The sequence below is a fragment of the Diadema antillarum genome, unplaced genomic scaffold (assembly GCF_040938485.1).
Source record: "Diadema antillarum isolate AM-2024a unplaced genomic scaffold, OU_Dant_1.0 seq00001779_RagTag, whole genome shotgun sequence".
NCBI classification, from domain to species: Eukaryota; Metazoa; Echinodermata; class Echinoidea; order Diadematoida; family Diadematidae; genus Diadema; species Diadema antillarum.
The window spans coordinates 576,232-597,199 of NW_027272458.1; the positions used below are offsets into that span (position 1 = coordinate 576,232).

The window sequence follows — 20,968 nt, forward strand, 5'->3', positions numbered from 1 at the left end:
CTACCAGTTCTTCACAGTCCCGTTACCAGCACTGCCCGTGATTGGTGGATTTGGAATGATGTCACAGATGACAAAGCCTTCTGCCTGGAATGCACTCTTTAGCTCAGCCTGAGGACAGAATTAATAGGAAGGAAAGACAAGATCCAATGACTGCTGTGTGCTATACAAGCTGAGAAACACAATGGACAGGGGCAATGGCATATTTCTTTCTAATGATAATAGTAATAATTAAAAAAAAAATTAATAATAATAATAATAATAATAATAATAATAATAATAATAATAATGATAATAATAATAATAATAATAATGCTAATATTAATGATAATAATTATAATAATAATAATAATAATAATAATAATAATAATAATGTTAACAATAATTGCATTTAAATGACACTTTATACTGGTGTTTCTAAGCGCATCATCCACTGCAATAATGGCCAGGGCATCCGTTTTTGCTTTGTTTTGTTTTGCTTTTTGTTTTTTTTTAACCCGTTGAGGATGGACTGATTTTGCTACAACACGCATTTCCCATAGACACTTGCCCAAGTAAACTCGGGACTCGTCCTCAACGGTTATTCAAGACTATCATCCCTGGGGAGACAAGATCTTGTATGAGGGAAAAGTGTTCTTCAATCATATGCCCTCTGCACAAATGAAATTTGTACGATCGCAACTGCTGATCTACACTATACATAAGGAACATGTTGGAAAAAAGAAACCAGTGGGAATTGAACTTGTCATCTACTACGTATAACATTACATGGTCAGAATTTTGGAGCTTGGGTATTTATTCCAAGTTCTTTGTGTCACTGAATGCAACTAGGGAGAGCCTCATGGTAATGTCAGCCGTAAACGACAGGTTTTATTTCAACTGGTTCCTTTTTTTCTGACATGTTTGTTAATGATTCAACAAACTTTAAATAAGAAACAGAAAGTAAGCGCTTTACCCTCTACCAGACATAGTTGATCAAATGACTATGATGAAATGTTGCAACCTATTACTTTTCATCACTAAGTATAACAGAATATCAAGTGAAATGCGATGGTAAAGACTCACCAATTTATCGCCGTCTGGACACATGCCTATTACAGCGCCACCACTGCCAGAGAACTTGGCTGAGGAACCATACTGAATGGGTAGAATCAAATCAAATACAATAGTGTACATGAAATATTAACTGATTTAAAGCTGCAAGACATGAAAACCTCAACAACAACAACACAACAACATCAACAACAACTTATACTCAACCCACACACTCATACACACAAACACACATGTACAAAAAACCCCTGTGATTTCACTGTCTTTGATTCAGTAACTTTCATAAAAAAATGAAGGACACAAATTAAAGAATAATGATTACCTTCCAGAGTTATGGTCTGATTTTTAATGAAACGGCTCCTGCCATTCTGTATGGCACAAGAGGGCCAGGAAGGCATGTCTGCACAGCAATTCACCTTGTGGGTCATGTGGATAGATTACGCAAATGACAGACATTATGCATGCTGTGTTGGTGGGTGCGTCTCCAAGATTACAGTCTGTACAAACATGGCATGAAATTGAACAAAAGCTGATTCAAAACACCTGTATTTTCTTTAATAGGTCTGTGCCGTCAGCAAGTTGTAAACAAGACTGCATTATTCATAAATTGTGCAAATCATTGTTTCCAAAATCTGCTATAATAAGCCAGTTCACAGTTCCATTCCGTATGAGGGGAAAAAGGTCATTTGTACAATCAGGCATGTTGGTTTTTAAATTCACTTAGATAAGCATTCGTGATGTAATAATTATTCACGTACAGCTGTAATCCTTATACATAAGGGTGCTTGCTAGCACATTAACCCGACAGCAAGCCTGCATGTTATTTGGCAAAATAAAAAAAAGGCTGTGAATGCATTCAATATAAAACAAGAGAGACAGATGCTTGCTGAATGTCAACTGACAGACCCTACTGATGGTCTACACAAAAGATCATTTTTTTCTTTGAATATGAATTCAATAAACTGTTACGTCAGACAAGCGAATGCATTATGCCAATCTGAACATGAAGGAAGCGCCTAAACCAACTGAGGAAAAAAAAAGAAAGGTCATTGGTACCAACGTGTGCACATGAGCTATTAAATGTGAAATGGCTTATGGAAGAGAGGCACTAATAAAATTTCATTACCATCATCATCAATCATCATCATCATCATCTTCATCATCATCATCATAATTATGCATACTTCCTACCTGTTTTGCGAGTTCCACCATCCTCAGGTTTTCCGGTCCGATGACCTTGTCGCCGTACATCTGTCGTCGGAGGTCAAAGTTGGCATTCATCAGTCGCACGAGTTCAGTGTGGTTGCCTGATTCAAGTGCTGCCCTGAGCGTAAAGACAATAACAAAGAAAATTTGAAGAAAAAAAAAAATTCAAAAAGCAGAGTGGTTGGAGTTCTACATCACAATAGGTGGGGGGTGGGTGGGTGTGGGAGGATGTTGTCCTTCCCCTTCCTACAGTAACCCGTTGAGGACAGGCTGATTTTGCTACAACACACATTTTCCATCGACACCTGCCCGAGCATACTCGGGACTTGTTTTCAACAGGTTAAAGAGGAGTTTTAGCATCTCTAAGATGTAAATCATGCAATCTGGTGCATATAAATGTAATATTTTGGCTTATTCTGAATTTTAAAAAATGGTTCTAGGCGTAACATACTTTGGGTGGAAAATCAATATTTCTTTTTTCTAATGTATTGGGTGAATTATTTTGGGGGAGTTATGTTGTAAGGCATAAAAAAAAAAGCTTGACAGGCTTGTGAGCATGAGAAAGACCCTCAAGGCGTGAGTATCACAACTATGAGTGAGAATTGGTACATAGGTCTGCATACATTGACGGAAACAAGGCTGATAAAACAAACAGACAGCGCAAACACTATTACTTGTGCAGAATCTCCTGCAAGTGTAAAACCTCTCAAGCGATTCTCCACACACATGACCCTGAGCCCTAGATGGGCCAACTGCAGTAAACGTGGACGTAGGCCTTGAACCAAGACCACTGCAGCAAATCAGTTGACACATCGAACCGAAAGTCTGTCATGAATTAATGTCGCTGACATACCGTACCATGTGATCGCACAAAACTCATTAGAAATCATTTAATGTAACTTCCCCGATCTCTGCTGAATCATGGGCAATGTTTCACGAGGGGTGAAACGAGAAAAAAAAAAAAGATGCCGGGAAACAAGGGAAACGGAAAAAGAGGTGGGGTGGGACGGGGAAGGGGGGAAAAACATTTTCACTGCATCCTGCACTGCACCAACAGAGGTAATTTGGAGCCCCAGGGCAGCTCAGGGAATAATAACAATAGGTACTGACTATGACTAAAGAAACTGTTTGCAATAATCATAAATGCATTTTAACCCGTTGAGGACAGACTGATTTTGCTATAACACGCATTTCCCATAGACACCTGCCCGGGTATACTCGGGACTCATCTTCAACGGGTTAAAGTTGCCCCGTTGCGGTCATTCAGAGTTCACAATGCCCACTGAACTTGATTTGTCAGTGCTGTAGATTTTCATATGTGAAGTGAAATTGATGTGGACTTAGTAAACAATTAAACAAAACAAACATACATACATACATAGAAACATACTAGCAAATATCTATACAAACAAATCTGTAGCTGATCATGAGAGCTAAAACTGCATTTACTGTACCACGAAACAGCAAACGTAGGCCACCATCACAAGCAAATATTAAGATACAGTCATATCAACCATCCTCTCACAAATATTCACACTGACCAGCACACAATTCTTCACCAAGTTTCTTTCTTTTAGGGAGTTATTAAAAAAGATAAATCACTCTCTATCAAATTATTCTTGAGCTGCGATGACAGACCCTACCATCAAACTGTCACAGTCCCATCTAAGAGGGGAAAATCCATTCTATGGCTGTATGCATACATGTATTAAACTCTCTCTGCGCCAGGACTTTGGACAATGTGTACAATGCTTAAGTAAGGAGTAATCTGTGCCAATCAGAACTCAAAATACTCAAGGGGTTACATTGATTCCTAACAAAAAAGAAAAGTCAAACAAACAGAGAAGTGTATGTTCCATTGATATGGATATTTATCAACAATGTTACCGATGGAATTTTAACAAAGGTTGCATGTTATGAAATGCAGACAAAATTCCCAATCAATCTATATACAAATAATTGATGAAAAGGTCATTATGAATGGAAGTTTTATTTGCTCATATATCATTATATTTTTTTTTTGCTTGTATTAAATTCCAGAAAGAGCTATTGTACCGGTACTTTTATCAAATCATTTCAAAAGCATGATGTTCTAGAAACAAAATTAGTTACAATAGTTGACTCAATTAATGACACAAGTATGCTTTCTTACATTCATTATGTACAATTTACTGTGTAGGAAAATGCAATTTTGATTTGATATTTCTTATTTCTCAAAAAGTCAAGATTTGAAATACTAATTTTTTTCTCTATGAACTACTTCATTGAGACGCACACTGTTGTTTCAATCATCACCTTCTTTAAAAGGAAGCCTACATGAACGTGGACTGTAGTCACTGTCATGAATCGTGTCTTCGCTGCCAAGAGCTTATCATACGCCTAGAGGTCATACGACCTTACTACTACAGGTACCGTATAAAGGCATGGTGAAGCTCAGTGTAGTAGGTGCTTGGCTGTAATCTCTGACTTCCCTTTTCCTTGTATCCGCCATTCTCTTTGTCGATAAGGTATCGCTTCCGAGTAGCTTTCAAGGACATCCAGGCATTCAATCTGCACCTTAAACGGAGATCCGCAATGACCCATTCACCCCCCCCCCCCCCATTTCTGGTTAATCTTCCCTCCAAATTCAAATTTCTGCTTAGTCTGCCATCCAAATGTACTAACAATCTATCAAAGCTAATTTTAGAGCTCATACGCCCACTACCTGCCCTCTGGGGGCAGATAGCTTGCCAAGCTAGTGTCTGACATGATCGCTGGAGTTGAAAAAGAGAGGACAGAATCAACCCAACCTTGTATCAGTGGCGGATCCAGAGGGGGGCGCAACTGGCGCGCACGCCCCCCTTTATTTTTCGCTAAAAACAAAAGAAATAAAAAGGGGGAAAAAAAATGAAATGAAACCCAAAAGTGGCACCAGAAATATCAGTTGCGCCCCCCCTTTACAGAATTCCTGGATCCGCCCCTGTAGTATGTCGACAAAACTACCTAGGGGCTGCTTCAGTCCTTAAACACTACAATAAAATTGAATCCTACGTAAGTTCAATTTAACTAATCTTCAGGATAATTTTTGGATTCAATCAGTTCTCAGAAATAAGGAACTGGTTCAATATCTGGCACAGGGCTTATCCTTGTTTGGCTCGATATAGTTCCCATGTTTGTGAAACAGGGCCCAGGTGTAGCAGCCATGAGAACTTGCCAATGGCAGTCCTGCTAGTTTTTGCCTTGTAGATTTGAAATAGAAAATGCATCATTACAAAGACAATCTCTCACCTCTACACTGCACATTTATGTTTGCTACATGAGGGCATCACAAAAAAAAAGTAGAAAAAGAAGTAGAAAAAAAATGAGGGGTACGCTATGACAAGGAAGGGTACGCTATGACAACGAGTACAGTCATGACAATGCTAACCCGATTCACACTGTAAAATATGATAATGTGTATAGTATTAACCCGTTGAGGACGAGTCCCGAGTATACTCGGGCAGGTGTCTATGGAAAATGCGTGTTGTAGCAAAATCAAACCGTCCTAAACGGGTTAAAGATTCTGCCCAAATCACACTACGTACATGTCATACTTAACCCTAAAAAGACTGGGCTATTTTGGTAGCTCGAAAGACTGGGGGGGGGGGGGGCATAAAGGGCCCCCCTTAAGATCTTGGCCGTGGATCGCGCGATCGCCGCGGAAATTTGCACAATGGTAGTGTGCGATGTAATCTACAAGATCGTATATTTAAATTTTCCAAAATTGTCTTCTTTTATTTTATTTTGATTAATTATGCTAATTTATGCAAGAAATCAGACTCTTTGATCTAAATCAGTAAATAATTATTCTTTGTGGCATTCTTAGCAAATGTACTTGAAAAAAAATTTGGTATCAAAATTAATTTATTATTTATTTTATTGTTTTATGAATTTCTTATGTATTTCTGTGTTTTTTTGACCTTTTGTTTTTGTTGTTTTTTCAACAAAATTTGTGGCAGACACTTTTTGAAGCATAATACTCCTAAAAAAAATTAATTTTAGCCATTTTAGAGTAAAAATAAGCATATTTGTATGAACCATGTGAAAAAACTCAATTTGCATTGACTTTGTACACAAAATCACATTTTTGGGCCATTTTCGGCCTCACGTGCATGTACAAAAAGTTATGTAACTTCAGAACCGTACCCCCGGGCGTCACAAATTTGGTGTCAAAATGTGCGGGAAACTAGAAAGAAAAAAGTCATTGAGCATCGCGGCGAGAGCATTGCGTGTTGCAGAGTAATCGCGCATAATGTCGAGGGGGGGCCTTTTAGGTCCCCCCCCCCCAGTCTTTTTAGGGTTAAGTGCTTGGGTAATGAAGATGCTTCCCCATCTCACTGTACACAGGAAAATGTGTGTTCGATTGTGAAGACGTATCCCCCAGTCACACTTTGTAAAAGGATTGTGAAGAGTAAATTCTACCCTAAACGCTAGCCAAAATCCCAGTGAGAGAGATGACGGTATGTCTTTAAAAAATGTTTGGCTACTAATATCATGTACGACCACAATGGTCATGACAGAGCTTATAAAAATCACAAGGTAAAGATGATGAATTGTGGGTGACTAAGGACAGGCTTGTCTGAGTCAAACTACAAATGGTGACAATTTGGTTGTAGGGACACTGGCCCAAATAACACACTTAAAAATGAAAATGCATTCCAGTCATGGTATGCTGGCTCAAATCTAAGAGATACACTCTAAGAGATACGCCAAGACTGTTACAGGATATAATACCATTGAAATTTGATTTGATTTGATTTGATCTGATTTATTTATTAATTCTCTGTATCTGAAATCACCTTGTAAAAGACGGCCATGTGTATGATATGGAGGATGGGGCCTACAACTTTAATAATGCAAATCACATTTGTATACAATATTGTAGAACAATGAGTTCAGTTTTGAGGATGCTTGCCAAAAGTCAGTAACACACAGGCACAGGTGACAACACAGCAGCAGCTGACGGCTAAGGTGTTGGACCTGTTCAGATAGTGGATTTATGGAAACACAAAAATGGCCAGAATTAGAAATCTGGGAAAGGTCTGAAACGGGTGCCAAACTCATAACTGCAGACTGTCACCTGTCTTTGTAATGTGACAAATGAGTGTGCGGCATTTACGGCTAATTTGTTCTGACATTCTCTGTCTCTGGAGATGTGTATGACCCAAGTTTGTATGTCTATTTATGTGTTTATAAATACAGTAATCTGCATCATCACATAAAGGCCTAGAAAGGTGTCTCTACCGAGTTACAGGTAATGAGAATCAAGTGTTCACACTTCTGGATCATCTACGTCAATCGAAGCCGAGTACCTCATGAAACAAAGGGCTAATTGTGTAGCGAAACAACTGTGAAGAGGTGCAATGGGAACATGTGGCCTATTTCTGTCGCCAACTCGCGGCGTGATGCACGGGAATGGGAAATGAGAGTTGTCATATGCGGGACGCGGCGACATCCCCGCGACGCCTTCGCGGGGCCGGCGGCGGCGTGCTTGTCTCACCGCAACGACACACACACACTCTCTCCCCCCCAGCCTTCTGTCCTTAGCCAAGACACATGCTCCGAGGGACAATGGTGGGGTTTTGATGCTGACTGTGCTTGCCTCACAATGCGCATTACAGGGAGGCATGAGTATCTCTCAACCGCCCCCTCCCCCCCGCTCGATTTCCACGTTCACGACTTTAAAGTGGCAACTTGTGGCTGGTGAGTCACGCAGGAGATGAACGGCGAGGGACCCCAACAAGGAGCAAAGGAATAATGACACTCACTCTTCTTGGTACTCATCAGCTGCAGGTGCACATGGACTAAACAGTCATAGGCAGGCATCTAGTAATAACAAGAGTTCCAATCACAGCTAGTTAGGTTGGCTGAGAAGGAGGTTGTAGCAGTTAGAAGTAGTAGTGCTAATACTGTAGCTATTGTAGTTGTAATTTTAAAAGTAACAAGAGACCCGCGGGTCTAGCGCTCACCTGAGTATCGCAAGTTCACCTTTCACGCAGTCACTAATCTAAATCATTCACAGCTCTACCAAAAATTTGACCAGGCATTCTCAAGTAGAAGATGAAAATGTACAATATCAAGGGCCCATTTTTTTAAGATTCCTTAATTTGGGGGGATTGGGGCCCCCTGGGGCCCTCTGGGTGGGGCATGGTGCCCATTTTGATAAATTGAGATATTGACCCCTAGGGATGCTACCTGCCAAGTTTGACAAAAATCCATCATGAGGTTTTCAGGAAGAAGATGAAAATGTACAATTCAGGCCCCCATTTGGACCCTTCCAACCACCCCCCCCCCCCCCCCTCCCCCCCCCCCTACCCAAGAGGGGCACCCCTGGATCTCCTATGAACAAACTTGTAGTATTATCTCAGCTCTATAACTTTTGATTCTAGAGAAGATTTATAAAGATTCCTTCATTTGGGGGGTTTGGGACCCCTGGGGGCCCCCTGGGTGTAGCATGGTGCCCATTTTAACAAATTGAGATCCTAACCCCCTAGGGATGCTACCTGCCAAGTTTGGTGAAAATGGGTCATGGGGTTCTCAAGAAGAAGATAAAAATGTACAATTTAGGCCCCATTAGGACCCCTCCTCACCCCCTCCCCTGGGTCCCAAGGGGGCACCCCTGATTCTGCCATGAACAAACTTGAAACTACAGTCATCAATGTACTAACTCATAGTATTAACTTAGCTCTATCACTTCTGGTTCTAGAGAAGAAGATTTTTGCGGATTCCTTCATTTTGGGGGGGTTTGGGCCCCCCTGGGGCCCCCTGGGTGGGGCATGGTGCCCATTTTAACAAATTGAGTTCTTAACCCCCTAGGGATGCTACCTGCCAAGTTTGGTGAAAATGGGTCATGGGGTTCTCAAGAAGAAGATGAAAATGTACAATTTAGGCCCCATTAGAACCCTTCCCCACCCCCCTCCCCTGGGTCCCAAGGGGGCACCCCTGATTCTGCCATGAACAAACTTGAAACTACAGTCATCAATGTACTAACTCATAGTATTAACTTAGCTCTATCACTTCTGGTTCTAGAGAAGAAGATTTTTACAGATTCCTTAATTTTGGGGGTTTAGGCCCCCCTGGGGGCCCCCTGGGTGGGGCATGGTGCCCATTTTAACAAATTTAGTTCCTAACCCCCTAGGGATGCTACCTGCCAAGTTTGATGAAAATCGGTCCTGGGGTTTTCAAGAAGAAGATGAAAATGTAAAAAGTTTACGCACGACGCACGACGCACGACGGACGACGGACGATGGACGACGGACGACGGACGACGGACGACGGACGACGGACGACGGACGAAGGGCGATCGCAATAGCTCACTTGAGCCTTTGGCTCAGGTGAGCTAAAAAGTACTAGCAGTCTGAGTAGAAATAGGGGTAAAGCTAAGTAGAGGCAGCAAAAGTGGTACCGGTGGGGCTGTGATAGATGCACTGGCAACATCAGTCATAGTAAAAAGTAGTTGTAGTTAATTGCAAAAGTAGAAGATTCTGAACTTAAGTTACTCTTTACAGTAGTAAGAAGAGGATAAGTAGTGTACATGTAGTTTATAACTAGTGTAGAAACAACAATGTACACACACTTGTAAGAACTACTACTGTATATGCTGTTATTTTCGCGTACAGATATTTTTCGCAAATGAGGAGATCATAGACATTTTCGTGCGATGTTGCTTTTCGCGAATTGACGCCACCGCTGACGTAAATGCACTATGACCCAAGTGCATGGAGACATATTCAGGTGTTGTTAAATTTGCGATCCAACTTTGCTTCGAGAAATTCGTGAAAATTAAACCCTCATGAAAATAACAGCTTATACAGTAGTTGTGTAATTATCAGGGAATAAATAGCCCCAAATTGCACTGAGACAACACAATTATTTTTACTCTAATATCAAAGATTCTTTCCTTCCATCTTTGTTTAATCTCCACTCAATCTCACTTCCTGTGATGATTTTCTATCAAGGCAACAGCAACTGACAAACATACAAGGCACATGTCATCCGTCATGGTAAAATGGGGAGCCGGATACTGCCAGGTACAACGTGTTTCAATGAAAGAGAACAATGCGGTTTCCCCCTGGCAAACTTTGGATTACCATCATTAGCCATTTCCCCTTCCAGCGTCACTCTCTACAGACAATGATACTATGCTCTACAGGGTAAACTAGAGCTTTAAAGAGAGGATGCAGATGTTGTGTGCTAGAGAGGGACAGAAATAGTATCATCATCTTCTAAAAATGACTTAAAAGAAGAATGGCATGGGATCATAGACGTGTGCTCTTTCGAAACAGACTCACACCTTTTCCGATCATTTGCAGTTTAGAAACTGATGATGTGATACACAAAACATAAATTGAAATTCTGCAAGCAGTTGTGTTGTCTCTTAGATTGTACTTGGTCATCAAACATTCGCTGGCATTACATACTTGCCTGCAATCCTGACTAAAGACAGACAGTTGTGGTCTGTTTTCGTTTAATATATACGATATTTAGCAGGAAAAGACTTTTCAATGTTAAAAGAAATCATTTAATTCATGGAAAAGTACCGATACCAAACTGTTGGCAAAAAGACAACTGTAGATATTATACTAATATTGTTTTTCTTTCCAAGTTTTTGATTCTACCCCTCAACTCTACTTTTGTACTGATAGACAATGTCCCCCCCCCCCCCCGAAAAAAAAAGAAAATCATCAAAACAAAACATAAACAGAGACTCCAACCCCAAGCACCTTCTGATCTGGAGATTCTCCCGCCTGAAACCCCTAGCAAACGAGAGACTCCAAGTTGATGTGTGCGAAGCGCGAAGTTCCTAGGGTTCTAGATGCTCTCTTGTGCTATCTGAGGCTTATTTTTTCAACATACGATAGAAATAAGTAAGAAATCCCTTCCAACGGGAGACAAAGAGCCAGGGCGGGAGAAATTAAATCTCAAACGGGAGAACGGGAGATTTTGCAAAAATGGGTTTTCGGCGGGAGATCTCCTGTCGAAAACGGGAGAGTTGGAGTCTCTGCATAAACATAAACAAGGCAAACAAATACAAGATAAAATTCGAACAAAAGTCCAAACTTTTAGAGGACACTACTTCAATGCAGTGTTCAAATACCAAAATGATACCAACACATTTCTTTCTTTTTATTCATTTATTTATTTATTTATTTTTTTTTTTGGGGGGGGGGAGAGGGTGCAAACAGTGGACATTAATGGTTGGGAGCAATAACATGACTAGTCTTTCGTTTGGCCTACCATGCCCAGCGGGCATAAGATTTTACTAATGACCGGTACCAATGACCACTAAGAGCTACACTTGTATCATTGCTCAAATACATATCCCTGTTAATTCAGTTGACTTGGAAGGAGTAAAGGCCTTACATGAATGGGCAAGATTTCATTGATTTGTTGACTCGCAAGAATGGTTGGTGCACAGTAGAAATTTATCAAACAACAAGGATCCACTTTTTCATTTTATAAAACAAATAATGCACATCATTTTGTTTGGGCATTAGTACAAATACCCACACTCGATACCTACAAAAGAATCCAAACACCCTCAGCTGACGCCTCCAGCATGTTTAACCCGTTGTAGACTAGTCGTGAGTACGTCTACTCGGGCGGGTGTCTATGGGAAATGTGTGTTATATCAAAATCAGCTCGTACTATACAAGTTAACTAGACTCTTCCAAAGGTACCATGTGTGGGTAATTCTTACTAACGCTCCCATCACTAATGATGTCTATTATTTTCATAATAGCGCATAATAGAACACTAAATCTTACATTGTACTGGAGTTCACACAGCGGTCGGCCAGCTGACTAAACCCGATTTGCACAACAAGTGGCACATACAGGATGTGGCACTAATTGAGCAAAATGTGTGCCCTCAACAACACAATAGATGATAAACTAGTACAGATCTCTGAAAAATTAACTAGGCACCCTGTCATTTCATACATGACCTTCACGCACATGTATCCTCCTTTCTATTTTGCCTCAGAGCTATTTTTTGTCTTTTGAGAAATGAAAACTGAACAGGTGGCATCATAATTTCATATTTGCGAGGATCACGAAATATTAAAGAAGAAGGAGAAAAAGAAGGAAATGTAGTTCCTCTCTGCTATACATGATTCTAGATATTTTTCCTTTCAGATATTCCCTGAAGTGGTTGAAAAACCCTAAATGAAAACAATAAACATTTCTACTATGTGTTCCTGACAAAAAAAAAAAGGTCCAGCAGAACAGAAACAGTTTCATTAAAATCAGACTAAAATAGGGCTATTATGGAATTTTCAAGTAAAGCATTATTATGAAGATTTTTTTTTTTAAAGACAAAACAGTGATAATTTGTCACATATGATATAAGAAACACAAGATGTTTATATTATTGCCTTGCATTAAAGATATAAATATAACTACACCTTTCATCAATAATTCAGCAACTTTATGGTCAACACTGCCATAGGAACTCACAAACAATTATATGTGAAGGATATGATCTGTTCTTCTCAAATTCATTTCAAAATGGAAAGTTAGGGAAAACTTGCCTGTAAGCAAAGAAGTTTTTCTTGACTAAAACAATGCCTTTAACTAGCAGCCTTGTGATACACTGTAGGCGTCAATGTTCTAGTCATCTGTGCCAAGGAGCCCAAAATTTTCACTTACATTTTAATACACGTATGCAATTACTCATGTTGTAATCATCATCACAATCACTATGAGTTGCTTTATAGCTGGTAGCGTGTCTGCCTCACGACCCAAAGGAGCTGGGTTCGATTCCCGAGTCCCACTGAGCAATGTAGTGTGTAATCATACCATCCCCTCTATAGAAAGGCACAACACTCTGTCCCTCGGATTGGACATAAAATGGAGGTTCTGTGTGTGGGAGAGTCACAACTCATGCACGTGAAAGATCCCGCTTCATTTATTCATCACAAAGAGCAGGGTGTTTAACCCGGTGAAATGGTTGTAGTCTAACATCCAACTGGACCCCACGGAAGACTAGCTAGTGCAGCTGAATATGGGCTATCCAGCCATCTTCTCAGATGGAAATGAAACAAACAAACAACCATAGATGCAATTTTCCCATCATTCTGTTTAACCTCATTGCAGTCAATGGCTTCATTGCATCATGCTCACAGTCACTTCTGTACACCGATCAATGTCATCGTCATCATCATCCATACCAGAATCTCAGCTGCTGTACGCATCATGGAAATGACTATAGTCAAGTCTGCTTGACTCCATAGGAGGCTGCCTGAAAATACATTATTATCTCTTCATGCCCTGATGAAGGAAAATGACAGTCTCCAAGACTTCAGGATTTTCTTTTGTCTACCAAGATGTTTGTAACATACAATGTATGAATGTCTCCCTGGAAGCATTCTGTAATCTTCCTAAATTTTTGTAGATGGATGAATACTGGCAGCCCTGCAATTAATGTTACCATGATCACTAGCATCATCTCCGTCGCGCATTATTATAATCATCACTACCACCATCATCACACCTCCATCAGTATCATCATGACCATCATCAACATCATTATCATCACCAACACTATCACCACCGTTATCATAATCACTATTACTATCACCATCACCATTATCCTCACCATCATAATCACCACCAATCACCATCAACATCATCATCACCACTATAGCAATCGTCACTACCATCATCATCATCATCATCCTCATCATCATCATCATACATTGTAACTGCTATCATCATCACCGCTACCAACACCACCATCATGATCATCACCACCATCATCATTATCCCTAATGCAGCATCACCACCACCACCATCATCGCCATCACCACCCCCATCACCATCACCGTCACCATCACCATCACCATCACCATCACCATCACCATCACCATCACCATCACCATCACCATCACCATCACCATCACCATCACCATCACCATCACCACCACCATCACCATCACCATCACCATCACCATCACCACCACCATCACCATCACCATCACCATCACCATCACCATCACCATCACCATCACCACCACCATCACCATCACCATCACCATCACCACCACCACCACCTTCACCATCATCATCACCATCATCACCACCACCACCACCATTATCATCACCACCATCACCACCACTATCATTATAAGTAACCACCATCATCACCACCATCTGACAGGATCAAAGAGTTCCTATTGCAGCATCACTCATTCTGTTATTTCAGTATATTCTCAAATATCTTCTGACTGTCTAATGACAAGCTCTAGAAGAGGTAATAAAATGTACATGGATTAGTTCCAAGAGAACCTTTACTTGAGATAATTCCTGTCAACAGAGGGCAGTATTGCCTTACCTACACTGATCTGTCAGTTCAGCAAACTTCTGCATTCCAGCCACGACTTCTGGGTCCCCTACACAGTGGGAGAGGGAGGTGAAGATGCTTGTATTCTATTGTACTAAATGTCACTGTCTCTTTATTGTATCAAATCACATGAAATGACATGAAATCCTATTACATCAAATAATACATCATGTCAAATCATATCAATTTATACTGCCATACATGTATCATGCATCAATATTGTACCAAAATCACACCATTACAAAACATACATCATGGCAATCGTAAATGATGCCACATACATCATGTCATTTGTCAAATATCATAACTTGCATATATGTGGAAATGAAAACATGAAGTGTGGCGTATGACCACAGGCGCTTAATCCAAAAGTCCACCTGGGCAGAATTGCGATTGAAGTTCAAGAACGAAAACAGTTTTTCAAATGAATCTAAATTCCATATAGTAGGTTCTTTAAAATAATTACTGTTATTCCAAGAACTCATCAAATATATGGAATTTCCTGTGCTTCACCAATGGGCCTTTTATATCCAAGCAAAAAAAGAAAGACTGTGATCGCACTTTTATGAGATATCCCCAGGAATGCAACGCACACAAACATGATGGGGATATATTACCTGAAGCCACTTCATCCCTTTAAAATTTTTTATTTTTTTTTTTGAAATTTTTTGTGCAGTTCTGCACTTGAGCAAAATATGCCAAATTGGCAAGCCGTCGATTGAGTTTGGTAGGAGCTAAAACCTGGAATAAAAAACGAGAACAAAAAAAAAAAAATGGAACAGGAGATCACCATGTGAGGCGTATGGAATATCTATTACCCCTCAAATGACTGTGACTGGGCCCTGTAACACACAGAATAGTTAGATGTACCAGGCATCCAGCAACAAAGCAATCACTCATTATTACTGCTGTCCCAGATCTACGTAAATGTGGATACTACACAAAAACTGTAGAAATGTATACCAGTTGATCCTCTAGGAAGAATGGGTCTTACACTGAAGTGGATATTCATAAAATTTGTACTGTCATTACACGGACAATATAGGTTTCTTCTTGTAGTTGTGATAGGAACACATTTCAAAGCAAGAGATTATCAAGCAAAAGGGTGAAGACTGAGGTGAGAGTATTCTTCAGTTTGTCTCCCTCTGCAAATGAAATTTGTTAGATCGCAACTGCTGATCTGTAATTTAACCCTATAAAGCCCAAGGGGGGGGGCACATTGTGCCCCCCTACCATATTTTCGTTTGCCACTTCTACACCCTTTACCCGATTTCAACCAAATTTGGTGACTTTTCCTAAAATCTTATTGCGAACATTTTGATGTATAATTTAGCTATGTAAGATATTGCTGGTTGCCATGGCAACCGTAAACTGACAACCATGTTCGTCAGATTTTACATGATTTTCTGTTCTAATTGCAGTTAACAATATAATAATTAATGAAATGGGAGTTTTCTTGGCTGTAATTAGCTGAAGGACCAAATGGTGAAGTAATTATGGTTGTGAATTACTCTGAAATGGTTTTCTTATTATTTCTTTTATTTTTATATGACATAGGCATCAAACAATAGATACAATAGAAATAATTGAAAATACGGCATTTTCCAAAGACTACCCTTTTATTTTGTGTTATCTTCACACCAGCTTTACCTGTAATATCATTTGTTTTTCATATTATCAATCTGCAAACTCAAAATTTCAATATTTTGGAAATATGAAATGTGATACCAATATATGTATCCATTCCAAGCAATACATCATAGGTTTCATATATTGCTTTATATTGTAATGAATAGCACCCCCATATGTTGACCTTGAGAAATTTAAACCGTAACAAATAGTGAAGGTTGATTTGCTTTACCTTTGTGGTAAATATTAAAATGATTGATATGAAATAAAAACATATATGCTCAGGATAAAGAAATACAAAAAAAAAAAACCATGATTTTAGCGTATTTCCTATGTATTTCTTTATATTTTGGCAAATAGCGCCCTTAGTGGATGACCTTGAGAAATTTCAAATGTTGCGTCATGTAGGGTATGAGTTGCTCTATCCATGTGCCAAATATGACGGTCATACATCATATAATAAAGAAGTTATGTGGGGGGGCACAATGTGCCCCCCCTTGGGCCTGGAAGGGGTCAAAATAGCTTGGGCTTTATAGGGTTAACAAACATGTCAGAATAAGGAACCACGGGACTCAAACCTGTCATCTACTGCTTGCTTTCTTGCTTTCATTAATGCCTTGTCCACCTTGGACTACTTAATATTATAACAATGTCGGATTTTCGGAGCTTGGGTATTTGTTCCAAGTTCATCGTGTCACTGCCAGCAACCAGGGATAGCCTGGTGGTAGTGTCGCTGCCTGGAAAGCAGTAGATGATAGGTTTCAGTCCCGTGGTTCCTTTTTCTGACATGTTTGTTAAATCATTGATCAGCTGGTGCGATCTTACAAATTTCATTTGTAGACCGCGACAAACTGAAGAAAACTCACACCTCATGAACATCATTTATTGCTAAAATTCATTTTTTGAAAAGGGGCGTGTGGACTTACCTGCATTCCACCTTTCTCTCACTGTATTGTGTATCCTGCCCGAGTCACTGGGGTTCCTGATGTAGGCCAGCCAGAGCTGGGGCACCAGATCCAGGTCCAGGTACTGGTACTCCCCATGGCCCAGGGCCTCAAGCTTGGCCCGGGAGAAGTCCATGTAGACAGCCCCCTGGTAGACCTGGATCACCCGGTCCTGGAGCCCGGCGTTGATGAAGAGCTCATCGATCTCGACGTTGAGGATGAACTGTGGCTGGAGTTGTTTGGGCAGGTCCTTATGGGTGGGAGGCAGATCATGAAATTGTTGCCAATACGAATTAACAATCAATACAATAATGATGATAATAACTCAGTGATTTTGCAAGTCCCAACTCCTGGATCATTTCTTTATTCCGATATAGTGAGAAACATAAAAGAACAACATAATTGTAATGATTTTTAGGTTCTCCTTGTACTATTTAACCTGTTCCTGCCGCAATTCTCCGAGAGCCTTCAATGCCCTATTTAAAACAATATTCTTTTTTGCAGGTCAACGGAGAACGGACAGGTTGGTAATCCACCTGTGCAAAAGCAGTCAAGCTGTACATGTATCCCCTTTTCGTGGTCAACTACATGTGGTCATCGAACAACGGAAATATCGATTGGTTGCGAGGTATGAACGGGGACTGTACTGATGGGCTCAAAAACTGTTTTGTTCTACACAAAGTAGGCACCTGAATGGGGTCTGTGAAAACAAATTTCCACTGACTTCAGCCGTGATTGCTATGTACATGTACATCTGCATACGAGTTTTACATCAAAATAAGCGCACACTACATTGGAAAAAAAAGGCATATAATACTGCCATACAAGCGGTCTTCATACAGAAAGAAAACTGATATTGATAGAAGAAACTCAAAGCTTTCTATCAAAGCCATTTTACAGGGCAGCATGACACAAATAAACATGACTTTAGCCCAGAATGCAGGCACTCTTGTCTACATTTCGGGAACCTGGTATACACTGATGCTATGTCTCATCACCCTGAAAGCAATGGTCGAAATATACATGGCACATCCCTGGCACAGATGAAATACAACATGGAACTCTCTTTACAGGAATCAAATTCAAGGGAAACTACAGGAGATATTTCTTGAAGTCTGGCACAACGTTTGTTTTACATAAAATCTTCGTCCAACTTCTATTGTGGAGACTTTGAATAAAGAAATCTGACAACCAAAGGGGAAAAAAAAAATATCTAAATGCCTTCGGTTCGACTAGGGAAGAAAACAAAGCAAACATACAAAGACAACTCCTTTATAATTTCATTTTTTTTTCGGCTAATGGTAATACAGCATACCTGTAAAAAAAGAAATGAATACAATTTCGCAGTCTACAGGACACTGCATGCTGAGTTTCAACATCACCCTGCAACATCTTGGTAAACACAAATAAGAGACCACACATATCATTGATCATGACACTTAACTTGGTTGACTGGATGAGGTACGATCATAAAAATCTTTTCCACTCACCGAGTTGTTGAGGTCAAAGAAATGCATCAGACATCTCAGTGTTGCTGTTACTATGGCGCTGCTTCCGGCAAGACCCTAGTGAGAGCGTTGAAAATAACAGAGGACCAATTATTAAGTGTGATGTCATAGCTATACATTGCCACGGAAACTGGCCCTGAACAAACTCATCTGGTCTGATGCTAACCATGCTTGCACCTGGTTCTAACCCAAGCTATGACAAAAGAATGTGGCATCTTCACTTTGGTACTTTATTCACTTCTGTCTCTTGAAACTGGAATCTACCACCTCAATCTAATGGCTGATGGGTGATGCCATGCTGTCTTCGATTAAGACAAACTTATTATTTTTTTGTATAGTTATTGAGAAATCTTATCTCTTGCAAGTATTGGTGGTAATGCCCTATAGCTTGTTCTGCTCTTGATAACAATTTTATGATTGACCACACAATTCATCTCACAATTTCATCGGATGAGATGTTAGATGGTCTTTTCATGTTTGGAGATGTTTATTCATTTCGAGTTAAGCAAAGAGTCAGATTTTCAGGTAATATTCAAGTGTTTGAACTTTTAACACATGTTATGATATTATTTTTAAATGGTTCATGTCTAAGACTTCAAATGCAATACATTTCCGGCTAGACCATATATTGAATTGAACTGAACTGACTTCTGAAAATTGTGAATAAAGAAATACCACTAAATATCTGATTTCTCAACACTTTGAATCTTGTCCTTCCTGCATAAAAACCTCATGGTTGCATGAAAATAAAAAATCACATACAGCTGTGTGATATGAAATGCTTTGGGTGAGAGATCATTGTCACACATTTCAATCTTGACAACACAAGAAATGGAAACATCTCCACATATACATACATGTATGTGACCCGCTACAACAAAAGGATCCTAAAGTCGCTGATGGCTGAGCCGAGAAAATCGAGTTTGAAGTCACATCATCAAAATTGTTCAAAACAATCGGATTTCTGTTTTTGGCATAATTTTGTAGTCTAATGTTTTATCTATCATCTGCCGAAATTTCGAAGCTAAATGATCAAAGGAAAGGCAAGAAATCAGCGTTTTTCTGGGCCATGATTTTCCGACTTTAAACGTAACAGAAATGTGTCCTAAGATTTGGATTTAGCGCCGTAGCTAGACTCCGCCCCTAGCAATGAGGGAGTGATCTTATTGGTCAGTGCGTGGCATCCTGATTACTGATTGGTCATGCGTAGACCGCTGGCGCTAAGCTTGAACGAACATCGCGGAGGTCGTTAGGAGCATGCCTTCTATTGTCAAGCGGTTAAAACTGTCTCGCCTCCCCTTGACCATGATAGCGTTGGAAGGAAAACTTTGAAGGTGTTTTTTTTTGAAACTCCGATTTCCACAACCCCTTCACATGTGCTGATAAAAACATCGATATCTCCGCAACCGAGTACTTTTATGAGTTGTGCTATATACGAAATTAAAGTACAATTGTAGAAGAGTAAGGGAATAATGTAATGCCATTTTAAGAAAATTGTCCTTCCCCGACTTTCGGATCCTTTTGTTGTAGCGGGTCACATATAATTTCTGCACCACTTACTCCTAGAAATGATCTCAGTCCTCCATTGGTCATGGTTCGTTTTCTTCCCGATGCCATTACCATCTCCCTTGCATGGAATGCTACTTGCTCTCTCATTACAAAAAGACTATGGAATGCTACTCATAACAATCACTCCACCATTCTACATTGCATACTCACTACTTGACGTGGAATGTTGGTATCGTATTTCAGCTTGAAATTTCTCTTTGGCAGAGCAAGACTGTAACAGCAACAATAACAACAGAGAAACAATCAAAGAAACAGAATAAAGACACCGACAGGACCAAACACTTCCAAAATCAACCTTACCAAAGGGCAAAGTCTCATGACAATAATTTTACAACACTAATTGAATACCAAACATAACAGAAAATTCCTGGAAAGTAAATTATAAACGTAGTTTGGATTAACAGTTTTTGTTTCCTTCAACTTGGCATTCAATCATGAAGGTCCTGAACAAAAAGAATACAAATTTAACTGCCACTGTTACACACTGTATATCACAAGTGAACATTCAGGGAATCTGTACTTTTCTCAGTAGAGCACAAAGCAATACATCATAAGGGTATTAGGTTATAATGTAAACTTTTTATACAAAACCTATTTAGAATGCAGCCATCCGATTGGTTGATTGCCCATCATGTGAAATTTAGGGAAAAGTTCCATTGCATGCTCTGGCTGTCAGCAGTGCAACTTTGTTTGACCAAAATG

At 39.9% G+C, this 20,968-nt stretch overlaps 1 protein-coding gene across 1 annotated transcript in view; it reads right to left on the minus strand.

Annotated features, from left to right (window-relative positions):
- The window catches only part of LOC139712263 (uncharacterized), a 45,817-nt gene continuing 24,849 nt past the window's right edge, over positions 1-20,968 (minus strand). The window contains exons 13-19 of the mRNA XM_071624102.1: positions 20,417-20,477; positions 18,680-18,754; positions 17,172-17,439; positions 14,608-14,665; positions 2,242-2,374; positions 1,063-1,134; positions 1-108 (exon numbers count right to left, since the gene is read on the minus strand). Of these exons, the coding sequence (XP_071480203.1) occupies positions 1-108; positions 1,063-1,134; positions 2,242-2,374; positions 14,608-14,665; positions 17,172-17,439; positions 18,680-18,754; positions 20,417-20,477 (775 nt within the window). The remainder of the gene's footprint in view (positions 109-1,062; positions 1,135-2,241; positions 2,375-14,607; positions 14,666-17,171; positions 17,440-18,679; positions 18,755-20,416; positions 20,478-20,968) is intronic.